Here is a 20,681-nt window from a genome sequence, read left to right on the forward strand (position 1 = left end):
AGACTGTGCCCTGCCCTCCAGAGAGTGCCCAAGGAACACCATGGCAATGCAAGAAGTACTGGGAGTCAGAGAGGGGGCGGCGGTGGGGAGTGTCTATTCTCCAAAGAGAAGATGGCTGGCACAGGCTTTGGAACCAAGAGTTGGAGGAACCTGGAAGCAAATGCTTGCCAAAGTTCTGTCAGCTTCCTAGCAATTCACACTCTGAAACATCTTCCCACCTCCAGGTCCCAGAAGCTGCTGAGAGCCCCAGTATTTTAGCCGAGGTATTTTAAAATTCCTCCCTCAAGGCAGCATCCGGTTGCTACAGCAACCCTGGCTCTGTAGGGTGTCCTGATTACCAAATGCTCCCCAAACCTGCATGAGGCAGTCCAGAGGTGGTCCTCAACAGCTCTGGGGTCTGCCTTCAGTGGACCAATCAAAGTGCCTCGGTGATGTATCTGTTCACTGTCATGCCTCACAGAAGCTTGGTCCCAGACTGATAATTTCATAAAATATGGGTTCATCAGGCATGGTGGCACAAGCCTGCAGTCCTAACACTGGGGAGGTAGAGGCAGAGAATAGCTTGAGTCCAAGTGTTCAAGACTAGCCTAGACAACATAGTGAAACCTATCTCCTCAGAATAAAATAGAACAAACTACGGGTTCGTTGCCTACCATATATGACTCTCTGGGGTTGATCCCAAGGAAGGATTAAACTGAAGCAGGGGAGGGTTATGGGAGCCAGGAGTGGTGGTATATACTTAGAATCTCTGCACTTGAGAGTGGAGGGCAGTCCAGGAATTTAAGGTCACCCTGTGTTATAAAGCAAGTTTGAAGCTAGTCTGGGCTACATGACCCTGTCTCAACACAAAACAGAATCCTTGCCTAGAATGTTGTAGAAACCCAGTCCCACTAACAGAATGCAAAAAAAATTTGTTTTTTCAAGACAGGGTTTCTCTGTGTAGTTCTGGCTGTCCTAGAACTTACTCTGTGGACCAGGCTGGCCTCGAACTCAGAGATCTGCCTCCCTCTGCCTCTCAAGTGCTGGGATTAAAGGTGTGAGCCACCACACCAAAAACAGTTCCTTAAAAGGCTTACATATAATTCAAACTGATATCTGGCCTTTTACTTGTGGTTTTTTGTTATTTGTTTTTTGTTTTTAAGATTTATTTATTTATTTAATAAACGTAGCTGTCATGATCTGGAGAGATGGCTTAGCAGTTAAGAGCACTGACTGCTCTTCCATAGGTCCTGAGTTCAATGCCCAGTAACCTACATGATGGTTCACAACTATCTAATGGGCTCTGATGCCCTCTTCTGGTGTGCATGAAGACAGCTACAGTGTACTCATAAACAAATCTTTAAAAAAAAAAAAAAAAAAAAAAAAACCCAAAAACGTAGCTGTCTTCAGACACATCAGAAGAGGGCATCAGACCCCATTAGATGGTTGTGAGTCACCGTGTGGGTTACTGGGAGATGAACTCAGGACCTCTGGAAGAGCAATCAGTGCTCTTAACTGCTGAGCCTTGAACTCACAAAGATCCACCTGCTTCTGACTCCAGAGTGTTGGGATTAAAGGCGTGTGCCGCTACCACCCAGCTGTTTTTGTTTGCTTGAAACAGAGTCTATATAGCCCTGGCTGTCCTGGGAAGCCTTTTGGTGCTCCATCAAAACACGTGCAGGTCACATTTGCATTTAGTGCGTAATTGGGCAAATGAAGGCAGTTGGTTATGAGTTCTGTCTCCACTTCCCATTTAGCTCAATTAGCCCCTCAGGGACGGGACTAGAGCTGCTGGCCGGGAGCCAGAAATCCTGTACGACGTCTTTAGGAGCACAAACAAGAGGGAAGAAATGACCAGGGCTACAACAGTCCATAGGATGTCGCCGAAGGATCCGGGCTACAGTCCTGGTGTCCTCACATGGCCCCACTTGGCTTTGCCCTCCTGTTCTCTTGAATACTCAGCTGCACTCCATACAAGCTCAACACGCTGGACCCGGGGAGAGCTTCCGGCTGCGACTCCACTAAGCAATGCTTGGAGAAAGACAGGAAGCCCACAGCCAGGGGAGCTCTGGGGGGGGGGGGGGGCGCGTGTACACAAGACCCAGTTAGTGAGAAGGCTGACTTCAGGGCTGGTCCCTCTGTTTGCCGGCACCCCTGTCTCTGCACCATGTTTGTGCTGTGCCTGCAGAGGCCGGGGAGAAGGGGTTGAATTCCCCGAGACTGGAGTTGCAGATGGCTTTGAGTCGCCATGTGGTCCTCTGGAAATGCAGCCAGCACTCTTAACCGCTGAGCCATCTCTCCAGCCCCGCCCCCACCCACCCTACCGCAGCCTCTCATCTGATTTCAGATGGTTTCCACTCAGGAATGCTATCGCTGCCAATATCACGATGCTGAGTGCTACCGGCCAAGCAACATGCCTTTATGTTTCTCAAACAAGTAACTGAAAGACTTCTGCCTTTGGACCTTATTTGTACGAAATGGAATAGGTTGAGAATGGCCTCTGCGTGGTGGGGTTTGTGAGGCTCTGAACTCTATGAACTCCTGATGCTCATTTAAGAACTGTAGGCTGGGGACATGGCTCAGCAGGTAAATGTGCTTCCCTCGCCACCTGATCTCCATTTCCAGAGCCCACATAAAGGTGAGAGAACCAAGGTGACGAAGTTGTCTTCTGACCTGTGCACACTTGCCACAGCCCATGCTCACCTCCACACACACCGCATACACAGAGTAAGTAAAGCTTTGCAGCATCTGGAGCCAGATGTGATGGCTTCGCCGACTATGGAAGCAGTGGGATGGTGGAGACAGGAGGATGACAGGGCTCAGAGGCCAAGCAGACTAGTCAAATCCCTGAGCTCCTGGTTCAGAAGGAGGCCTTGTATTACAAAGTATGGTGGCTCACAGGCTGCGAACACTTGCTGCTCTCCCAGGTGACCCGCGGTGGATTCTCAGCATCCGCAAGAGATTAACATCTGGAACTCCAGTTCCAGGAGACCTGATATCCTCTTCTGACCTCCACAGGCACAGAAATAAACATTAAACAAAAATAAAATTAGGTGGGGAGTAACTGAGGAAGACAGGAGCATTGACCTCTGACCACCAAAGGCACATAGGTATGCATGTACACTCATACCCTCCCGAGAGAGAACAAAAGAAATAATCAAAATCCAGAAGTCATGGCCCGAGTGTCTAATCCTAGAACTTGGGATGTTGAGGCAGAAGAATTGTTGCGCTGGCAGCAGAATGAGCTCCAAAGCAAGACTCAAAAAAATCAGGTAAATTGGGCTAGGGTATAGTTCGGTTGATAGAGTGCTTGCCTAGAATGCACAAAGGCCTGGGCTCAATGCTCAACCCTGAGTGAACCACACACTGTAGCACAGGAGGTGGCAGAAGGAGGGCCAGTCATCCTGACTACCTAGCAAGCGTGGACCTAGCCTAGGATACGTGAAACCACGTTCTTTACAAAGTAAATTAAAAGCTAGGCAGTGGTGGTGCAAACCTTTAATCCCAGCCCTTGGGAGGTAGGAGCAGGCAGATCTGAGTTTGAGGCCAGCCTGGTCTACAGAGTGAGTTTCCAGGGTAGCCAGGGTTATACAGAGAAACCACAAAAACAAACAAAAAGTAAATTAAAAACAAAACGACACAGCAAGGGGTACTGTTCAGTGGTGGAACACTTGCCTAGCACTCAGCGGCCTGAGCTCCGCCCCTGCGGGATGAACAATGGTAACGACAGCTTAGTGCTTCTAGGTACCAGGCTGTAGTTGTTCCTTGATTCCGGCCCAGCATGCACTCCAGTATCATTCCTGCTAGGTAGAACCTGAACCGGTTTAATGTTTGAGAAATTACTGCAATTATTTTAAGGGAGGGAGGGCACATGTACCACAGTGTACATGGGGAAGTCAGGATAACCTGCAGGAGTCAGCCCTCTCCTTCCATCACGTGGCTCCCCGGCAGGGATAGATCCCAACTGGTCAGGCTTGCAGCACTGAGCCTTTCTGGGCCCAGAGCCTGAATTCTATAAGTATCACTGTACTCTGTCCCTGTCCCTTGAAGTCAGTGGTGCTTGGGAGACCACACTGTAGTCAAACAAATGGAACCAGAAGTCCTGGGAATGTTCTGGAAAGTTCTTCAAAGGGAAGAAAACTTTATTTTTTTTAAGATTTATTTATTTTATGTATGTGAGGACACTGTCACTGTCTTCAGACACACCAGAAGAGGGCATCAGATCCCATTACAGATGGTTGTGAGCCACTATGTGGTTGCTAAGAATTGAACTCAGAACCTCTGGAAGAGCAGTCAGTGCTCTTAACTGTTGAGCCATCTCTCTAGCCCCTGGGAATGGGGCTCTTTGCTCCCTTTTCCCTTCTGGAATGTGCAGAACCAAGGAGGTTAGGGACAAATTCCCAAATCCTCAAGGGCAGCCCTGAGACTCTTTTATAGTCAGAAAATGCTAAGCCTGGACGTCCTACTGCCTAGGAAAATGGTTCTGTATGAGAACTTCTGTACTTTAAAAAACTTAACTGTTTTTTGAGATGGTTTCATGTAGAATGGCTTTGAGCCTGTTAGTACAGTCAAGAATAACCTAGAACTGTGATCCTCCTGCCTCTACCCCCTAAGTGATGGGATTACAGTATGTGTCACATGCCTGGTTTATGAAGTGCTGGGGAGCAAGCCCAGGCCCTCCAGTGAGTGAGCCAATCTCCAGCTGTCGTTTGCTTATTTCTGACATAAGCCTACAGCATAGATACTGCAAACACACACTTAATATGGAGAAAACCAGAACCCTGATGAGAAGAAAAGCCTACAGGGTTCATCATACAGCTGGAGGGTGGCAGAGCTCAGGTTCATTCCAGGTCAACCTATGGTCTTCATTCCTGTCAGACTCGCCAAGGATAAGGAGGTCCTATAGGTAAGCACGCAGGGTCAGCAAGGAGCATCAGTTGAACAAGTATCTATAGACTGAATCCTGCCAGGTGCCGGCCATGTCAGTGTGGGGCACACAACAAACCAAGGGAGCTTCCTTTAGTAGGATAAGATAATCAAGGATAGCTTTAGGTCAAGGAATGTAAGTACTAAGAAGAAAGTGAGCAGGTTAAGGGAGTGAGAGTGTTCTTCCTTAGAGGAAGTCAGGGAAGTCTTTGAGGTGATCTGCCCACTAGCTGGGTTAAAAAGGAATGCTGTGAGCCACATGTAGAGAACAGCCGAAGCCCTCAGGCAGGACATGCAGGGGACATCTGTGTCTGCATGGAGGATGGGCATGAAATGATGGAGGAAATGCTGCAGCAGGCATGGGCCATAAGGTGGTGGGGTGGCAGGATGGACAGATCTTTGTGTTGTAAGAAACTGGTGACAGGGGGCTGGGGATTTAGCTCAGTGGTAGAGCGCTTGCCTAGCAAGCGCAAGGCCCTGGGTTCGGTCCCCAGCTCCGAAAAAAAAAAAGAAACTGGTGACAGGGACTGGAGATGGCTCAGTGGTTAAGAGCACTGACTGCTCTTCCAGAGGTCCTGAGTCCAATTCCCAGCAACCACATGGTGGCTCACAACCATCTGTAATGAGATCTGATGCCCTCTTCTGGTGTGTCTGAAGAGAGTGACAGTGTTCTCATATATAATAAATAAATAAATTAAAAAAAAAAAAGAAAGAAATGCCTTTAATCCCAACATTCAGGAGAAACCCTGTTCAAACAAAGAAAAAAGAAAGGAAGAAAGAAAAGGAAGAGGAATATGATGACGACGACAACGACGATGACAATGATGTGATAGAAGCCTGAATATATGCAGTTCTTGAGCTAATGTGTGTTGCTGACAAGAGCCTTCCATGTCAGGAACCCTGACCTAGCCTCAGACCCACAGGAAAAGTACACACACGCCCCATCCACACCCACCGAGGACGGCACAGCCTTCCTCTGCTCATGTGCAGATGTTCACAATGAGAGCAAAAAATGTCGCCCCTAGCTTTCTCCTCAGCCTTAAGACGGCTCCCTTACAGAGCCTGCTCCTACAGAGGTGAGCTAATGCTGCCTCCTTGTTCAGCTGTCTGCAAACCCCCATCTTTCTGTGTATGATAAATGCGCTTGCAGTGTGCTGCGGCCCCTCCATCAGAGCTCAGAGCTCGGCTCACAAATCCAAGCCTTTCTGTGTGTCTGTCTTTCTCCCCTCATCCCATCCCAGGAGCCACAGGAAGCTATGGAGCCCAGTAAGGGCAGGTTAAGGCGATCAGTGCCCCACACTACATGCATTCAGAGCAAAGCCAATGTGGGAAACGACAGAAGTGTGACTTCAAGCCTCTGGCCTCCGGGAGACAGGAGAGACTGCGTTGTCTGTGAGGCGCTAGAGTAGGTGTGCTTGGCTTTGGACACTGGTCCTTTTTTTTTTTTTTTTTTTTTTGTTCTTTTTTTCGGAGCTAGGGACCGAACCCAGGGCCTTGCGCTTCCTAGGTAAGCGCTCTACCACTGAGCTAAATCCCCAGCCCCTGGACACTGGTCCTTAGGGAGTGGGCATGGAGCAATTTCTTTATTTAGCTTCTTTGATGCCATTTCCTATTTCATGGGCTATCCCCTCAATCTCTTCTCTTCCTCGCCTCTAAACCAAGCATCCAGAGATGTCAGTTAGTCAGATGTAGCTGACCAACAGTATTAAGAAAAAAGGAAAGCTGTGTGGTGGTAGACCTCTAGACTCTCAGCACCTGGGGGTGAAGGAGGGAAGATCAGGAGCTCAAGGCCAGACAGAAGAGAAAGGAAGGGGAGGGAAAGAGGGAGACAGGGGGAATGGAGTTTGTGTCCTATCAAGTCACTACACAGTAAGACAAAGGCAGGAACCCCAAGTCTGTTAGTCAGGGTTTCTTACTTTATTTTTTACTTATTTATTTTTTAAAAATTTCTTGAGACAGTATTCTACTGTGTCCTGGGTTGGCCTCAAACTCAAAATCCTGTCTCAGCCTCCAGAATGCTGAGATTAGGGCTATGTGCCACCAAGTCTAGATCTTGGGCCCGACCTATAAGAGGTCCTCCAACATTCAGGGGGACGAGCCTTTCACACACGGGCCTCTGCAAGACAGTCAACATCCAAGCTACAGCAGCAAGAGATCTGACAAATGCCAAGGCTGTGGAAGAGACAAGGGGAAGCTAGAGAAGGATTCCTCTCTGGGGACAGAATGTAAATAGTACCGACTACACATTATTAGACAGAGCCCACATGGGCATGGGAGGATGGACAGCAGGAGAAGGAGACACCCACCATACTTACAGAATGAAATGCCACAAACTCTTCAACCCAGAAGCGTACCCATGTACCACTCCCCAAACCTCCCATCACGGGACTTTTAACACATTCCATATAAATCTTCACAAGACACAATTTAACAAATATTAGGATAGTTTTTAATTTTTTTAAAAAAAAGTCCCAAAGTCTTCTGGGCAACACTCTAAAACACAGTAAACACTAGTGAGAGTGTTAGTCACACCCCTCCCTGGCAGTGCTCCCATCCGTGCAACCACAGGCTCTCCAAAGTTTCCACACAGTCTTACACTGTGCCCTGTCTTAAAAGTCCTTACGAGGCAGGTGTGATGGCGTGCACCTTTGATCCCAGCACCGGGGAGGCAGAGGCAGGCAGATCTGAGTTTCAGGACAACCTGGGCTACACAGTGAGTTCCAGGACAGCCGGAGCTACAATAGTGAGTCCCTGTCTGGAAGTAAAAAGGTCCTCCCTGAGAGGACACTGAGGCACAGAGGTAAAGGGACCAGCATGAGGTCAGACTGCAAGAGACGCACAGGAAGGGCCCAGAAACCCATCCCTCCTCTGAAAGGGCATTCTGTAGTTACTGAAGCTGTGGTCTTCTTTGTCCCAGGAAGTAATGGCAAGAGACCAGGCTCAGACTTGATGCCTGTGGCCCAGACCACAGACGGCCTGGCACACAGGAGTCCCTGAGGTGCATGTTCCAACGGCCCCCTTCGCCTCTGCTACATCTCCTTACGCTCAAGCCCAACCCTCCTGGTGGAAAACCAGCTGCACAGCTTCATTTACATCATGAACGATGTGGGAGGCCTCTAGGAGCTCTGGACTGAAGCTGAAGTCTCGGTGCCCGTGGAATGGGAGCTCTGCCCTTCCAGGAGTAGGTGCTTGGGAGCCTGGGTCCTGAGAACTGTATATACCAGTGCACACCAGGACGGAAGCACAGCTCCGGGCTGCTGAAGGCCGCTGCTTCTCTTGTCCATCAGCCCGTTGCTCCTTCTCTCCACCATTTGCCATTTGCAGGTACTGATGGAACAGGTTGGCCCCGTAGACATCAGACATAGGGTTATCACTGGCAGGGCAGCAGTAGCAGAGGGCAAAGAGGAGAAAGCCTAAGTTTAATGTTTCGAAGCTACAGCACAGAGACCAGCCTGGGGGCAGTGTAACTCAGCTGCAGGGAAGCCAGGGTGTGGGCAGAGAAGCCTTGAGAATGGAGATGCAGTGGACTTACCCTATAGCATACAGCTTCCTGATGGGGGCGGCCCAGCCCCGCCTCTCAGCCTGCTGCCTGATGACTTCCTCTGCATACCGGTAAGTGAGGATGCTGGGCTTGCCCATCAGGCCCTCGTACTTCAGCTCATGGCCTGTAATTTTCCGGTAGATGGTTTCCAGGCAGAGCAGGAAAGTGCCATGACCAAACCTGCCCAAGGAGAGATCGCAGCAGATCAGCCTTCCGGCCGACCTGCCACTCTCTAAGCCGCCTCCTTGCAATCAACCTGCACTCCCTTCCCCGTGGTCATTTTACATGAAGAAGCTGAGGCGAGAGCAGATTTCCCCAGGGAGCAAAACCAGGGTGAAAACCCTGAAAGTCCCACTCCCAAAACACAGTGCTCTGGATTTTTAAAAATCAATACTGTGCATGTGATGTGCCACTGCAGGGGCACTGCGAGGGCGGAGGACAACTTCATGGAGTCAGTCTCTCATTCCAACTTTATGTGAGCTCCAAGGCTCAGACTCAGGTCATCAGCTTGAGAGCAGGCGTTTACCCACTACACCATCTTACCGGCCCCCAAACCTAAGATTGGGTGCTGTTCTACAACTGTTGGCTGCCAGAGTTGTGCTCACTGCCTCCCCTGAAGTTAGGTGTGGTCACCTGTCTACACATTACACAAGTAAGCCCCACTCGACAGTCAACAGAAGCAGAGGTGCTGGGCTAGCTGTGATACAGCGTCCTGGAAACAAGGAGGCATGCCTTTCCCGACCTTACTCTGACCTCACGTGGCCCCCAGAGCTCAGGGCTCGGTTCCCAGCTGATGACACCTTGGCTGGTGCCACAGCCTTCAGCATGGGGAGCTGACAGGAAATAGGTCACTGGGGTGTGCTCCGTCTGCCTCCTTGCTTCCCAGCAATCAAAGGGAGCAGCTTTGCTCCACAATTTGCTTCCTATCACAATGTTAGGGTCACCACAAGCCCCAAAGCAATAGAGTAGAAGTTAATCTTCCTCCTCTCAAGTTGTTTATTCAAGTATTCTGTCAGCCTTGCAAGCGAACAGCCCCCTCTGCTGCTTCCTGCTGTCTGATAGGATGGCTGACACTTGGGCAGCCATTCTGGATGACACAGGCGAGGCCTAAGGCCTAAGGCGCACCCTGCAGAAATACGTGTGCGTCCTTAATAAAGAGCTGAACGCAGGTCCAGATTGCTAACTCCTTCAATAAGAAAGCCAGCACACCAATCTCGGGTAAAGTGCTTCTGTATTCCCTCCTCAGTGCCAACCTAACAGACACTGCTCTTAGCACGTTATATTCAATATCACTCACTCACATGCAATTCCACTTTCTGGCTGGGTCATGCCTTTGATCTCAGTACTTGGGAGGTCAAGAAGAAAGCAGGTCTCTTGGAGTTCAAGTACAACCTGTCTTATACAGGGGATTCCAGGCCAACTGTCAGAACTGACCCATGGTGAATAATATCTTAGGGAACTGTGAGAGGGGCTCCAGGAGTAAAAGAAGAGGTGCATTTTGTTCCTGGATTGTTCTTGGACGTGACTCTGTGCCTCCTGTGACATTTACAATGAATTTACAAGACGTGCCTACTCTTGTTGGATGTCAGATCATAGCTACAGGACCCAATCTGGTCAGTGAGCCCTGAGTCTGGGCTTGGCCTCTGCCTTGCTTTCATGCTTTCCCAGATATAATCTATAGCCCGTGCCAGGCAATAGTGTTTAAACTGGTCTGCCCTGAGAAAGGGCTGCGCTGTTAATATTTGTATGTGCTTCCTGGTGTTTATTTACATGTTTGTCTGAACTCAGTTGAATCACTGCTTTCTTTGCCACAGTTGTATATAAAAGTACACTGAGACTGAAGTAAGGTTGTCCACAGCATTAGACACCCCATTCTTTCAAGTTCTCAGATGCCAGGTCTCCAAGAATCAGATTTGCTAATTGGCCAAGTCAACACCAATCAGGCTACAGTGAGACCCTATCTCAAACAATACAACATTACAACAGAAGAGCTCCGTTTCCTTTTCGTTTGTTTTTATTTTGTGAAGCAGGATTTTGCTGTATCCCAGGTTGGTCTGGAACTACACATGAAGCCCATGCTGGTGCAAACACGTGGTTCTCCTGCCTCTCTTCTCTTGCCGGAATTACCACCGTGTACCACAGCAACCAAGCACTTTGAGATCATGGAGTAGAGCCAGACATGGTGACGCGTGCCTGTACACCCAGCACGCAGAGGCTGGTGGAGGATAACTATGATTTTAAGGCTAGCCTGGACTACATTATGAGTCACAGACAAATCAAAGCTACGTATGAGGTGAGACTCTGTCTCAAAGTAATACAAAAATAATTGTGTGGAAAAAAGTCTCAAATATGGCTTCTTTGAACAGCGATAACAACATATCACCTCAAATCTGGTCCATGAACCGTTTCCCTGTGCTTCTCAGCCCACAGCTACACGCCCGACTCTCTCTCGTCCATGAACCGTTTCCCTGTGCTTCTCAGCCCACAGCTACACGCCCGACTCTCTCTCGTCCATGAACCGTGTCCCTGTGCTTCTCAGCCCACAGCTACATGCCCGACTCTCTCTCGTCCATGAACCATTTCCCTGTGCTTCTCAGCCCACAGCTACATGCCCGACTCTCTCTCGTCCATGAACCGTTTCCCTGTGCTTCTCAGCCCACAGCTACATGCCCGACTCTCTCTCGTCCATGAACCGTTGCCCTGTGCTTCTCAGCCCACAGCTACATGCCCGACTCTCTCTCGTCCATGAACCGTTGCCCTGTGCTTCTCAGCCCACAGCTACATGCCCGACTCTCTCTCGTCCATGAACCGTTTCCCTGTGCTTCTCAGCCCACAGCTACATGCCCGACTCTCTCTCGTCCATGAACCGTTTCCCTGTGCTTCTCAGCCCACAGTTACATGCCCGACTCTCTCTGGTCCATGAACCGTGTCCCTGTGCTTCTCAGCCCACAGCTACATGCCCGACTCTCTCTCGTCCATGAACCGTGTCCCTGTGCTTCTCAGCCCACAGCTACATGACCGACTCTCTCTCGTCCATGAACCCTGTCCCTGTGCTTCTCAGCCCACAGCTACATGCCCGACTCTCTCTCGTCCATGAACCGTGTCCCTGTGCTTCTCAGCCCACAGCTACACGCCCGACTCTCTCTCGTCCATGAACCGTGTCCCTGTGCTTCTCAGCCCACAGCTACACGCCCGACTCTCTCTCGTCCATGAACCGTGTCCCTGTGCTTCTCAGCCCACAGCTACACGCCCGACTCTCTCTCGTCCATGAACCGTTTCCCTGTGCTTCTCAGCCCACAGCTACACGCCCGACTCTCTCTCGTCCATGAACCGTGTCCCTGTGCTTCTCAGCCCACAGCTACACGCCCGACTCTCTCTCGTCCATGAACCGTGTCCCTGTGCTTCTCAGCCCACAGCTACACGCCCGACTCTCTCTCGTCCATGAACCGTGTCCCTGTGCTTCTCAGCCCACAGCTACACGCCCGACTCTCTCCCGTCCATGAACCGTGTCCCTGTGCTTCTCAGCCCACAGCTACACGCCCGACTCTCTCCCGTCCATGAACCGTGTCCCTGTGCTTCTCAGCCCACAGCTACACGCCCGACTCTCTCTCGTCCATGAACCGTGTCCCTGTGCTTCTCAGCCCACAGCTACACGCCCGACTCTCTCTCGTCCATGAACCGTTTCCCTGTGCTTCTCAGCCCACAGCTACACGCCCGACTCTCTCTCGTCCATGAACCGTTTCCCTGTGCTTCTCAGCCCACAGCTACACGCCCGACTCTCTCTCGTCCATGAACCGTTTCCCTGTGCTTCTCAGCCCACAGCTACACGCCCGACTCTCTCTCGTCCATGAACCGTGTCCCTGTGCTTCTCAGCCCACAGCTACATGCCCGACTCTCTCTCGTCCATGAACCGTTTCCCTGTGCTTCTCAGCCCACAGCTACATGCCCGACTCTCTCTCGTCCATGAACCGTTTCCCTGTGCTTCTCAGCCCACAGCTACATGCCCGACTCTCTCTCGTCCATGAACCGTGTCCCTGTGCTTCTCAGCCCACAGTTACATGCCCGACTCTCTCTGGTCCATGAACCGTGTCCCTGTGCTTCTCAGCCCACAGCTACATGCCCGACTCTCTCTCGTCCATGAACCGTGTCCCTGTGCTTCTCAGCCCACAGCTACATGCCCGACTCTCTCTCGTCCATGAACCCTGTCCCTGTGCTTCTCAGCCCACAGCTACATGCCCTACTCTCTCTCGTCCATGAACCCTGTCCCTGTGCTTCTCAGCCCACAGCTACACGCCCGACTCTCTCTCGTCCATGAACCGTGTCCCTGTGCTTCTCAGCCCACAGCTACACGCCCGACTCTCTCTCGTCCATGAACCGTTTCCCTGTGCTTCTCAGCCCACAGCTACACGCCCGACTCTCTCTCGTCCATGAACCGTTTCCCTGTTCTTCTCAGCCCACAGCTACACGCCCGACTCTCTCTCGTCCATGAACCGTTTCCCTGTGCTTCTCAGCCCACAGCTACACGCCCGACTCTCTCTCGTCCATGAACCGTGTCCCTGTGCTTCTCAGCCCACAGCTACACGCCCGACTCTCTCTCGTCCATGAACCGTGTCCCTGTGCTTCTCAGCCCACAGCTACACGCCCGACTCTCTCCCGTCCATGAACCGTGTCCCTGTGCTTCTCAGCCCACAGCTACACGCCCGACTCTCTCCCGTCCATGAACCGTGTCCCTGTGCTTCTCAGCCCACAGCTACACGCCCGACTCTCTCCCGTCCATGAACCGTGTCCCTGTGCTTCTCAGCCCACAGCTACACGCCCGACTCTCTCTCGTCCATGAACCGTTTCCCTGTGCTTCTCAGCCCACAGCTACACGCCCGACTCTCTCTCGTCCATGAACCGTTTCCCTGTGCTTCTCAGCCCACAGCTACACGCCCGACTCTCTCTCGTCCATGAACCGTGTCCCTGTGCTTCTCAGCCCACAGCTACACGCCCGACTCTCTCTCGTCCATGAACCGTGTCCCTGTGCTTCTCAGCCCACAGCTACACGCCCGACTCTCTCTCGTCCATGAACCGTGTCCCTGTGCTTCTCAGCCCACAGCTACACGCCCGACTCTCTCCCGTCCATGAACCGTGTCCCTGTGCTTCTCAGCCCACAGCTACACGCCCGACTCTCTCCCGTCCATGAACCGTGTCCCTGTGCTTCTCAGCCCACAGCTACACGCCCGACTCTCTCCCGTCCATGAACCGTGTCCCTGTGCTTCTCAGCCCACAGCTACACGCCCGACTCTCTCTCGTCCATGAACCGTTTCCCTGTGCTTCTCAGCCCACAGCTACACGCCCGACTCTCTCTCGTCCATGAACCGTTTCCCTGTGCTTCTCAGCCCACAGCTACACGCCCGACTCTCTCTCGTCCATGAACCGTTTCCCTGTGCTTCTCAGCCCACAGCTACACGCCCGACTCTCTCTCGTCCATGAACCGTTTCCCTGTGCTTCTCAGCCCACAGCTACATGCCCGACTCTCTCTCGTCCATGAACCGTTTCCCTGTGCTTCTCAGCCCACAGCTACATGCCCGACTCTCTCTCGTCCATGAACCGTTTCCCTGTGCTTCTCAGCCCACAGCTACATGCCCGACTCTCTCTCGTCCATGAACCGTTTCCCTGTGCTTCTCAGCCCACAGCTACATGCCCGACTCTCTCTCGTCCATGAACCGTGTCCCTGTGCTTCTCAGCCCACAGTTACATGCCCGACTCTCTCTGGTCCATGAACCGTGTCCCTGTGCTTCTCAGCCCACAGCTACATGCCCGACTCTCTCTCGTCCATGAACCGTGTCCCTGTGCTTCTCAGCCCACAGCTACATGCCCGACTCTCTCTCGTCCATGAACCCTGTCCCTGTGCTTCTCAGCCCACAGCTACATGCCCGACTCTCTCTCGTCCATGAACCCTGTCCCTGTGCTTCTCAGCCCACAGCTACACGCCCGACTCTCTCTCGTCCATGAACCGTGTCCCTGTGCTTCTCAGCCCACAGCTACACGCCCGACTCTCTCTCGTCCATGAACCGTTTCCCTGTGCTTCTCAGCCCACAGCTACACGCCCGACTCTCTCTCGTCCATGAACCGTTTCCCTGTGCTTCTCAGCCCACAGCTACACGCCCGACTCTCTCTCGTCCATGAACCGTTTCCCTGTGCTTCTCAGCCCACAGCTACACGCCCGACTCTCTCTCGTCCATGAACCGTGTCCCTGTGCTTCTCAGCCCACAGCTACACGCCCGACTCTCTCTCGTCCATGAACCGTGTCCCTGTGCTTCTCAGCCCACAGCTACACGCCCGACTCTCTCCCGTCCATGAACCGTGTCCCTGTGCTTCTCAGCCCACAGCTACACGCCCGACTCTCTCCCGTCCATGAACCGTGTCCCTGTGCTTCTCAGCCCACAGCTACACGCCCGACTCTCTCCCGTCCATGAACCGTTTCCCTGTGCTTCTCAGCCCACAGCTACACGCCCGACTCTCTCTCGTCCATGAACCGTTTCCCTGTGCTTCTCAGCCCACAGCTACACGCCCGACTCTCTCTCGTCCATGAACCGTTTCCCTGTGCTTCTCAGCCCACAGCTACACGCCCGACTCTCTCTCGTCCATGAACCGTTTCCCTGTGCTTCTCAGCCCACAGCTACACGCCCGACTCTCTCTCGTCCATGAACCGTGTCCCTGTGCTTCTCAGCCCACAGCTACACGCCCGACTCTCTCTCGTCCATGAACCGTGTCCCTGTGCTTCTCAGCCCACAGCTACACGCCCGACTCTCTCTCGTCCATGAACCGTTTCCCTGTGCTTCTCAGCCCACAGCTACACGCCCGACTCTCTCTCGTCCATGAACCGTTTCCCTGTGCTTCTCAGCCCACAGCTACACGCCCGACTCTCTCTCGTCCATGAACCGTTTCCCTGTGCTTCTCAGCCCACAGCTACACGCCCGACTCTCTCTCGTCCATGAACCGTTTCCCTGTGCTTCTCAGCCCACAGCTACACGCCCGACTCTCTCTCGTCCATGAACCGTGTCCCTGTGCTTCTCAGCCCACAGCTACACGCCCGACTCTCTCTCGTCCATGAACCGTTTCCCTGTGCTTCTCAGCCCACAGCTACACGCCCGACTCTCTCTCGTCCATGAACCGTGTCCCTGTGCTTCTCAGCCCACAGCTACACGCCCGACTCTCTCTCGTCCATGAACCGTGTCCCTGTGCTTCTCAGCCCACAGCTACACGCCCGACTCTCTCTCGTCCATGAACCGTGTCCCTGTGCTTCTCAGCCCACAGCTAATGCCCGACTCTCTCTCGTCCATGAACCGTTTCCCTGTGCTTCTCAGCCCACAGCTACATGCCACACTCTCTCTCGTCCATGAACCGTTTCCCTGTGCTTCTCAGCCCACAGCTACATGCCCGACTCTCTCTCGTCCATGAACCGTGTCCCTGTGCTTCTCAGCCCACAGCTACATGCCCGACTCTCTCTCGTCCATGAACCGTGTCCCTGTGCTTCTCAGCCCACAGCTACATGCCCGACTCTCTCTCGTCCATGAACCGTGTCCCTGTGCTTCTCAGCCCACAGCTACATGCCCGACTCTCTCTCGTCCATGAACCGTGTCCCTGTGCTTCTCAGCCCACAGCTACATGCCCGACTCTCTCTCGTCCATGAACCGTGTCCCTGTGCTTCTCAGCCCACAGCTACATGCCCGACTCTCTCCCGTCCATGAACCGTGTCCCTGTGCTTCTCAGCCCACAGCTACACGCCCGACTCTCTCCCGTCCATGAACCGTGTCCCTGTGCTTCTCAGCCCACAGCTACACGCCCGACTCTCTCCCGTCCATGAACCGTTTCCCTGTGCTTCTCAGCCCACAGCTACACGCCCGACTCTCTCTCGTCCATGAACCGTTTCCCTGTGCTTCTCAGCCCACAGCTACACGCCCGACTCTCTCTCGTCCATGAACCGTTTCCCTGTGCTTCTCAGCCCACAGCTACACGCCCGACTCTCTCTCGTCCATGAACCGTTTCCCTGTGCTTCTCAGCCCACAGCTACACGCCCGACTCTCTCTCGTCCATGAACCGTTTCCCTGTGCTTCTCAGCCCACAGCTACACGCCCGACTCTCTCTCGTCCATGAACCGTTTCCCTGTGCTTCTCAGCCCACAGCTACACGCCCGACTCTCTCTCGTCCATGAACCGTTTCCCTGTGCTTCTCAGCCCACAGCTACACGCCCGACTCTCTCTCGTCCATGAACCGTTTCCCTGTGCTTCTCAGCCCACAGCTACACGCCCGACTCTCTCTCGTCCATGAACCGTTTCCCTGTGCTTCTCAGCGCACAGCTACACGCCCGACTCTCTCTCGTCCATGAACCGTGTCCCTGTGCTTCTCAGCCCACAGCTACACGCCCGACTCTCTCTCGTCCATGAACCGTTTCCCTGTGCTTCTCAGCCCACAGCTACACGCCCGACTCTCTCTCGTCCATGAACCGTGTCCCTGTGCTTCTCAGCCCACAGCTACACGCCCGACTCTCTCTCGTCCATGAACCGTGTCCCTGTGCTTCTCAGCCCACAGCTACACGCCCGACTCTCTCTCGTCCATGAACCGTGTCCCTGTGCTTCTCAGCCCACAGCTACACGCCCGACTCTCTCTCGTCCATGAACCGTGTCCCTGTGCTTCTCAGCCCACAGCTACATGCCCGACTCTCTCTCGTCCATGAACCGTGTCCCTGTGCTTCTCAGCCCACAGCTACATGCCCGACTCTCTCTCGTCCATGAACCGTGTCCCTGTGCTTCTCAGCCCACAGCTACATGCCCGACTCTCTCTCGTCCATGAACCGTGTCCCTGTGCTTCTCAGCCCACAGCTACATGCCCGACTCTCTCTCGTCCATGAACCGTGTCCCTGTGCTTCTCAGCCACAGCTACATGCCCGACTCTCTCTCGTCCATGAACCGTGTCCCTGTGCTTCTCAGCGCACAGCTACATGCCCGACTCTCTCTCGTCCATGAACCGTGTCCCTGTGCTTCTCAGCGCACAGCTACACGCCCGACTCTCTCTCGTCCATGAACCGTGTCCCTGTGCTTCTCAGCCCACAGCTACACGCCCGACTCTCTCTCGTCCATGAACCGTTTCCCTGTGCTTCTCAGCCCACAGCTACACGCCCGACTCTCTCCCGTCCATGAACCGTGTCCCTGTGCTTCTCAGCCCACAGCTACACGCCCGACTCTCTCCCGTCCATGAACCGTGTCCCTGTGCTTCTCAGCCCACAGCTACACGCCCGACTCTCTCCCGTCCATGAACCGTGTCCCTGTGCTTCTCAGCCCACAGCTACACGCCCGACTCTCTCCCGTCCATGAACCGTGTCCCTGTGCTTCTCAGCCCACAGCTACACGCCCGACTCTCTCTCGTCCATGAACCGTTTCCCTGTGCTTCTCAGCCCACAGCTACACGCCCGACTCTCTCTCGTCCATGAACCGTGTCCCTGTGCTTCTCAGCCCACAGCTACACGCCCGACTCTCTCTCGTCCATGAACCGTTTCCCTGTGCTTCTCAGCCCACAGCTACACGCCCGACTCTCTCTCGTCCATGAACCGTTTCCCTGTGCTTCTCAGCCCACAGCTACACGCCCGACTCTCTCTCGTCCATGAACCGTTTCCCTGTGCTTCTCAGCCCACAGCTACACGCCCGACTCTCTCTCGTCCATGAACCGTTTCCCTGTGCTTCTCAGCCCACAGCTACACGCCCGACTCTCTCTCGTCCATGAACCGTTTCCCTGTGCTTCTCAGCGCACAGCTACACGCCCGACTCTCTCTCGTCCATGATCCGTGTCCCTGTGCTTCTCAGCCCACAGCTACACGCCCGACTCTCTCTCGTCCATGAACCGTTTCCCTGTGCTTCTCAGCCCACAGCTATACGCCCGACTCTCTCTCGTCCATGAACCGTGTCCCTGTGCTTCTCAGCCCACAGCTACACGCCCGACTCTCTCTCGTCCATGAACCGTGTCCCTGTGCTTCTCAGCCCACAGCTACACGCCCGACTCTCTCTCGTCCATGAACCGTGTCCCTGTGCTTCTCAGCCCACAGCTACACGCCCGACTCTCTCTCGTCCATGAACCGTGTCCCTGTGCTTCTCAGCCCACAGCTACATGCCCGACTCTCTCTCGTCCATGAACCGTGTCCCTGTGCTTCTCAGCCCACAGCTACATGCCCGACTCTCTCTCGTCCATGAACCGTGTCCCTGTGCTTCTCAGCCCACAGCTACATGCCCGACTCTCTCTCGTCCATGAACCGTGTCCCTGTGCTTCTCAGCCCACAGCTACATGCCCGACTCTCTCTCGTCCATGAACCGTTTCCCTGTGCTTCTCAGCCCACAGCTACATGCCACACTCTCTCTCGTCCATGAACCGTTTCCCTGTGCTTCTCAGCCCACAGCTACATGCCCGACTCTCTCTCGTCCATGAACCGTTTCCCTGTGCTTCTCAGCCCACAGCTACATGCCCGACTCTCTCTCGTCCATGAACCGTGTCCCTGTGCTTCTCAGCCCACAGCTACATGCCCGACTCTCTCTCGTCCATGAACCGTGTCCCTGTGCTTCTCAGCCCACAGCTACATGCCCGACTCTCTCTCGTCCATGAACCGTGTCCCTGTGCTTCTCAGCCCACAGCTACATGCCCGACTCTCTCTCGTCCATGAACCGTGTCCCTGTGCTTCTCAGCCCACAGCTACATGCCCGACTCTCTCTCGTCCATGAACCGTGTCCCTGTGCTTCTCAGCCCACAGCTACATGCCCGACTCTCTCTCGTCCATGAACCGTGTCCCTGTGCTTCTCAGCCCACAGCTACATGCCCGACTCTCTCTCGTCCATGAACCGTGTCCCTGTGCTTCTCAGCCCACAGCTACATGCCCGACTCTCTCTCGTCCATGAACCGTGTCCCTGTGCTTCTCAGCCCACAGCTACATGCCCGACTCTCTCTCGTCCATGAACCGTGTCCCTGTGCTTCTCAGCCACAGCTACACGCCCGACTCTCTCTCGTCCATGAACCGTGTCCCTGTGCTTCTCAGCGCACAGCTACATGCCCGACTCTCTCTCGTCCATGAACCGTGTCCCTGTGCTTCTCAGCCCACAGCTACATGCCCGACTCTCTCTCGTCCATGAACCGTTTCCCTGTGCTTCTCAGCCCACAGCTACATGCCCGACTCTCTCTCCTCCATGAACCGTTTCCCTGTGCTTCTCAACCCACAGCTACATGCCTGACTCTCACTCGTCCATGAACCGTTTCCCTGTGCTTCTCAACCCACAGCTACAATACTGACTCTCCCGCCTGGTCCCCATCTGGAATCAACACATCCTAACTGTGGTGGTCTGAACAGGTAGAGTTTGAATGTTTGGCCCATATGGAGTGGCACTATTAGGAAGTGTTGCCTTGTTGGAAGAAGAGAGTCACTGTGGAGTCCTGTGTTCAAGCTCCACCCAATCTAGAAAACTGTCCCTTTCTGCTGCCTGCCAGTCAAGATGTAGAAGTCTCAGCTCCTCCAGGACCATGCCTGCCTGGACACTGCCATTCGTCCCACCATGAAGAGAATGGACTAAACCTCTGAAACTGTAAGCCTGTCCCAATGAAACGTTTTCCTTATAAGAACTGCTTTAGTCATGGTGTCTCTTCAAAGGAATAAAACCCAAACCAAGGCACTAACTCAGAGAAAATATCTAACCTCAGACTATAAAATACACCTCTAAATGCCACAGGCACTGTGTGGAATTGAGGCAGGAAGGTCATGAGCTTAAGTCAACTTGGGCTATCTGGTGCCATCCCAGCTCACAGAAAGAGAAAGAAAGGGAGGGAGAGGGAGAGTCACAAAGGGAAGCCATGCCTCTCTGAGGCTGAGTCTTGGGTCTAGACCACCCTCTGCTGACTATATACAGCGTCTGAAGTCCATGACAGAGTGAGAAGATACTATATTCTGTCATCAGCTGGCTTCACACCCAGGCACCCTGAGGGCCACGAAAGAGGTATCTACAGCCCAGAAAAGTCCAGGACCCAAGTGCCACGCAGCCGGTCTCAGCTCTTGGCGATACACCATGGGAATACCCTGGTTGTGGTCCTAGCTTTCCCATCCCTAGGGTGCACATATGAAAGCAAACAGAGAAGTGACAGGACCAGCTCTAGGAGAACCTTGAATGCATACCCACTGGTAGCCCTCAGAGCTGCCCATTTGATGGAGTGCTGAGGTCAT

General features: G+C 53.4%; 1 protein-coding gene across 5 annotated transcripts in view; it reads right to left on the reverse strand.

The window, feature by feature from the left end:
- Positions 1-20,681, reverse strand: part of Hdhd5 (haloacid dehalogenase like hydrolase domain containing 5) — a 52,716-nt gene that overhangs the window by 11,115 nt on the left and 20,920 nt on the right. For 2 of the 5 annotated variants that reach the window (XM_006237247.5, XM_063286119.1), the window contains exons 7-8: positions 8,438-8,626; positions 7,332-8,232 (exon numbers count right to left, since the gene is read on the reverse strand). In XM_006237247.5, the coding sequence (XP_006237309.2) occupies positions 8,022-8,232; positions 8,438-8,626 (400 nt within the window). In that variant the 3' untranslated portion in view covers positions 7,332-8,021. Of the gene's footprint in view, positions 1-7,331; positions 8,279-8,437; positions 8,627-20,681 lie in introns of those variants that run through there. The other 3 variants (XM_006237246.5, NM_001107884.1, XM_039107661.2) reach the window with 3 other exon arrangements.

This window comes from Rattus norvegicus, chromosome 4, assembly GCF_036323735.1.
Source record: "Rattus norvegicus strain BN/NHsdMcwi chromosome 4, GRCr8, whole genome shotgun sequence".
Classification (NCBI taxonomy): domain Eukaryota; kingdom Metazoa; phylum Chordata; class Mammalia; order Rodentia; family Muridae; genus Rattus; species Rattus norvegicus.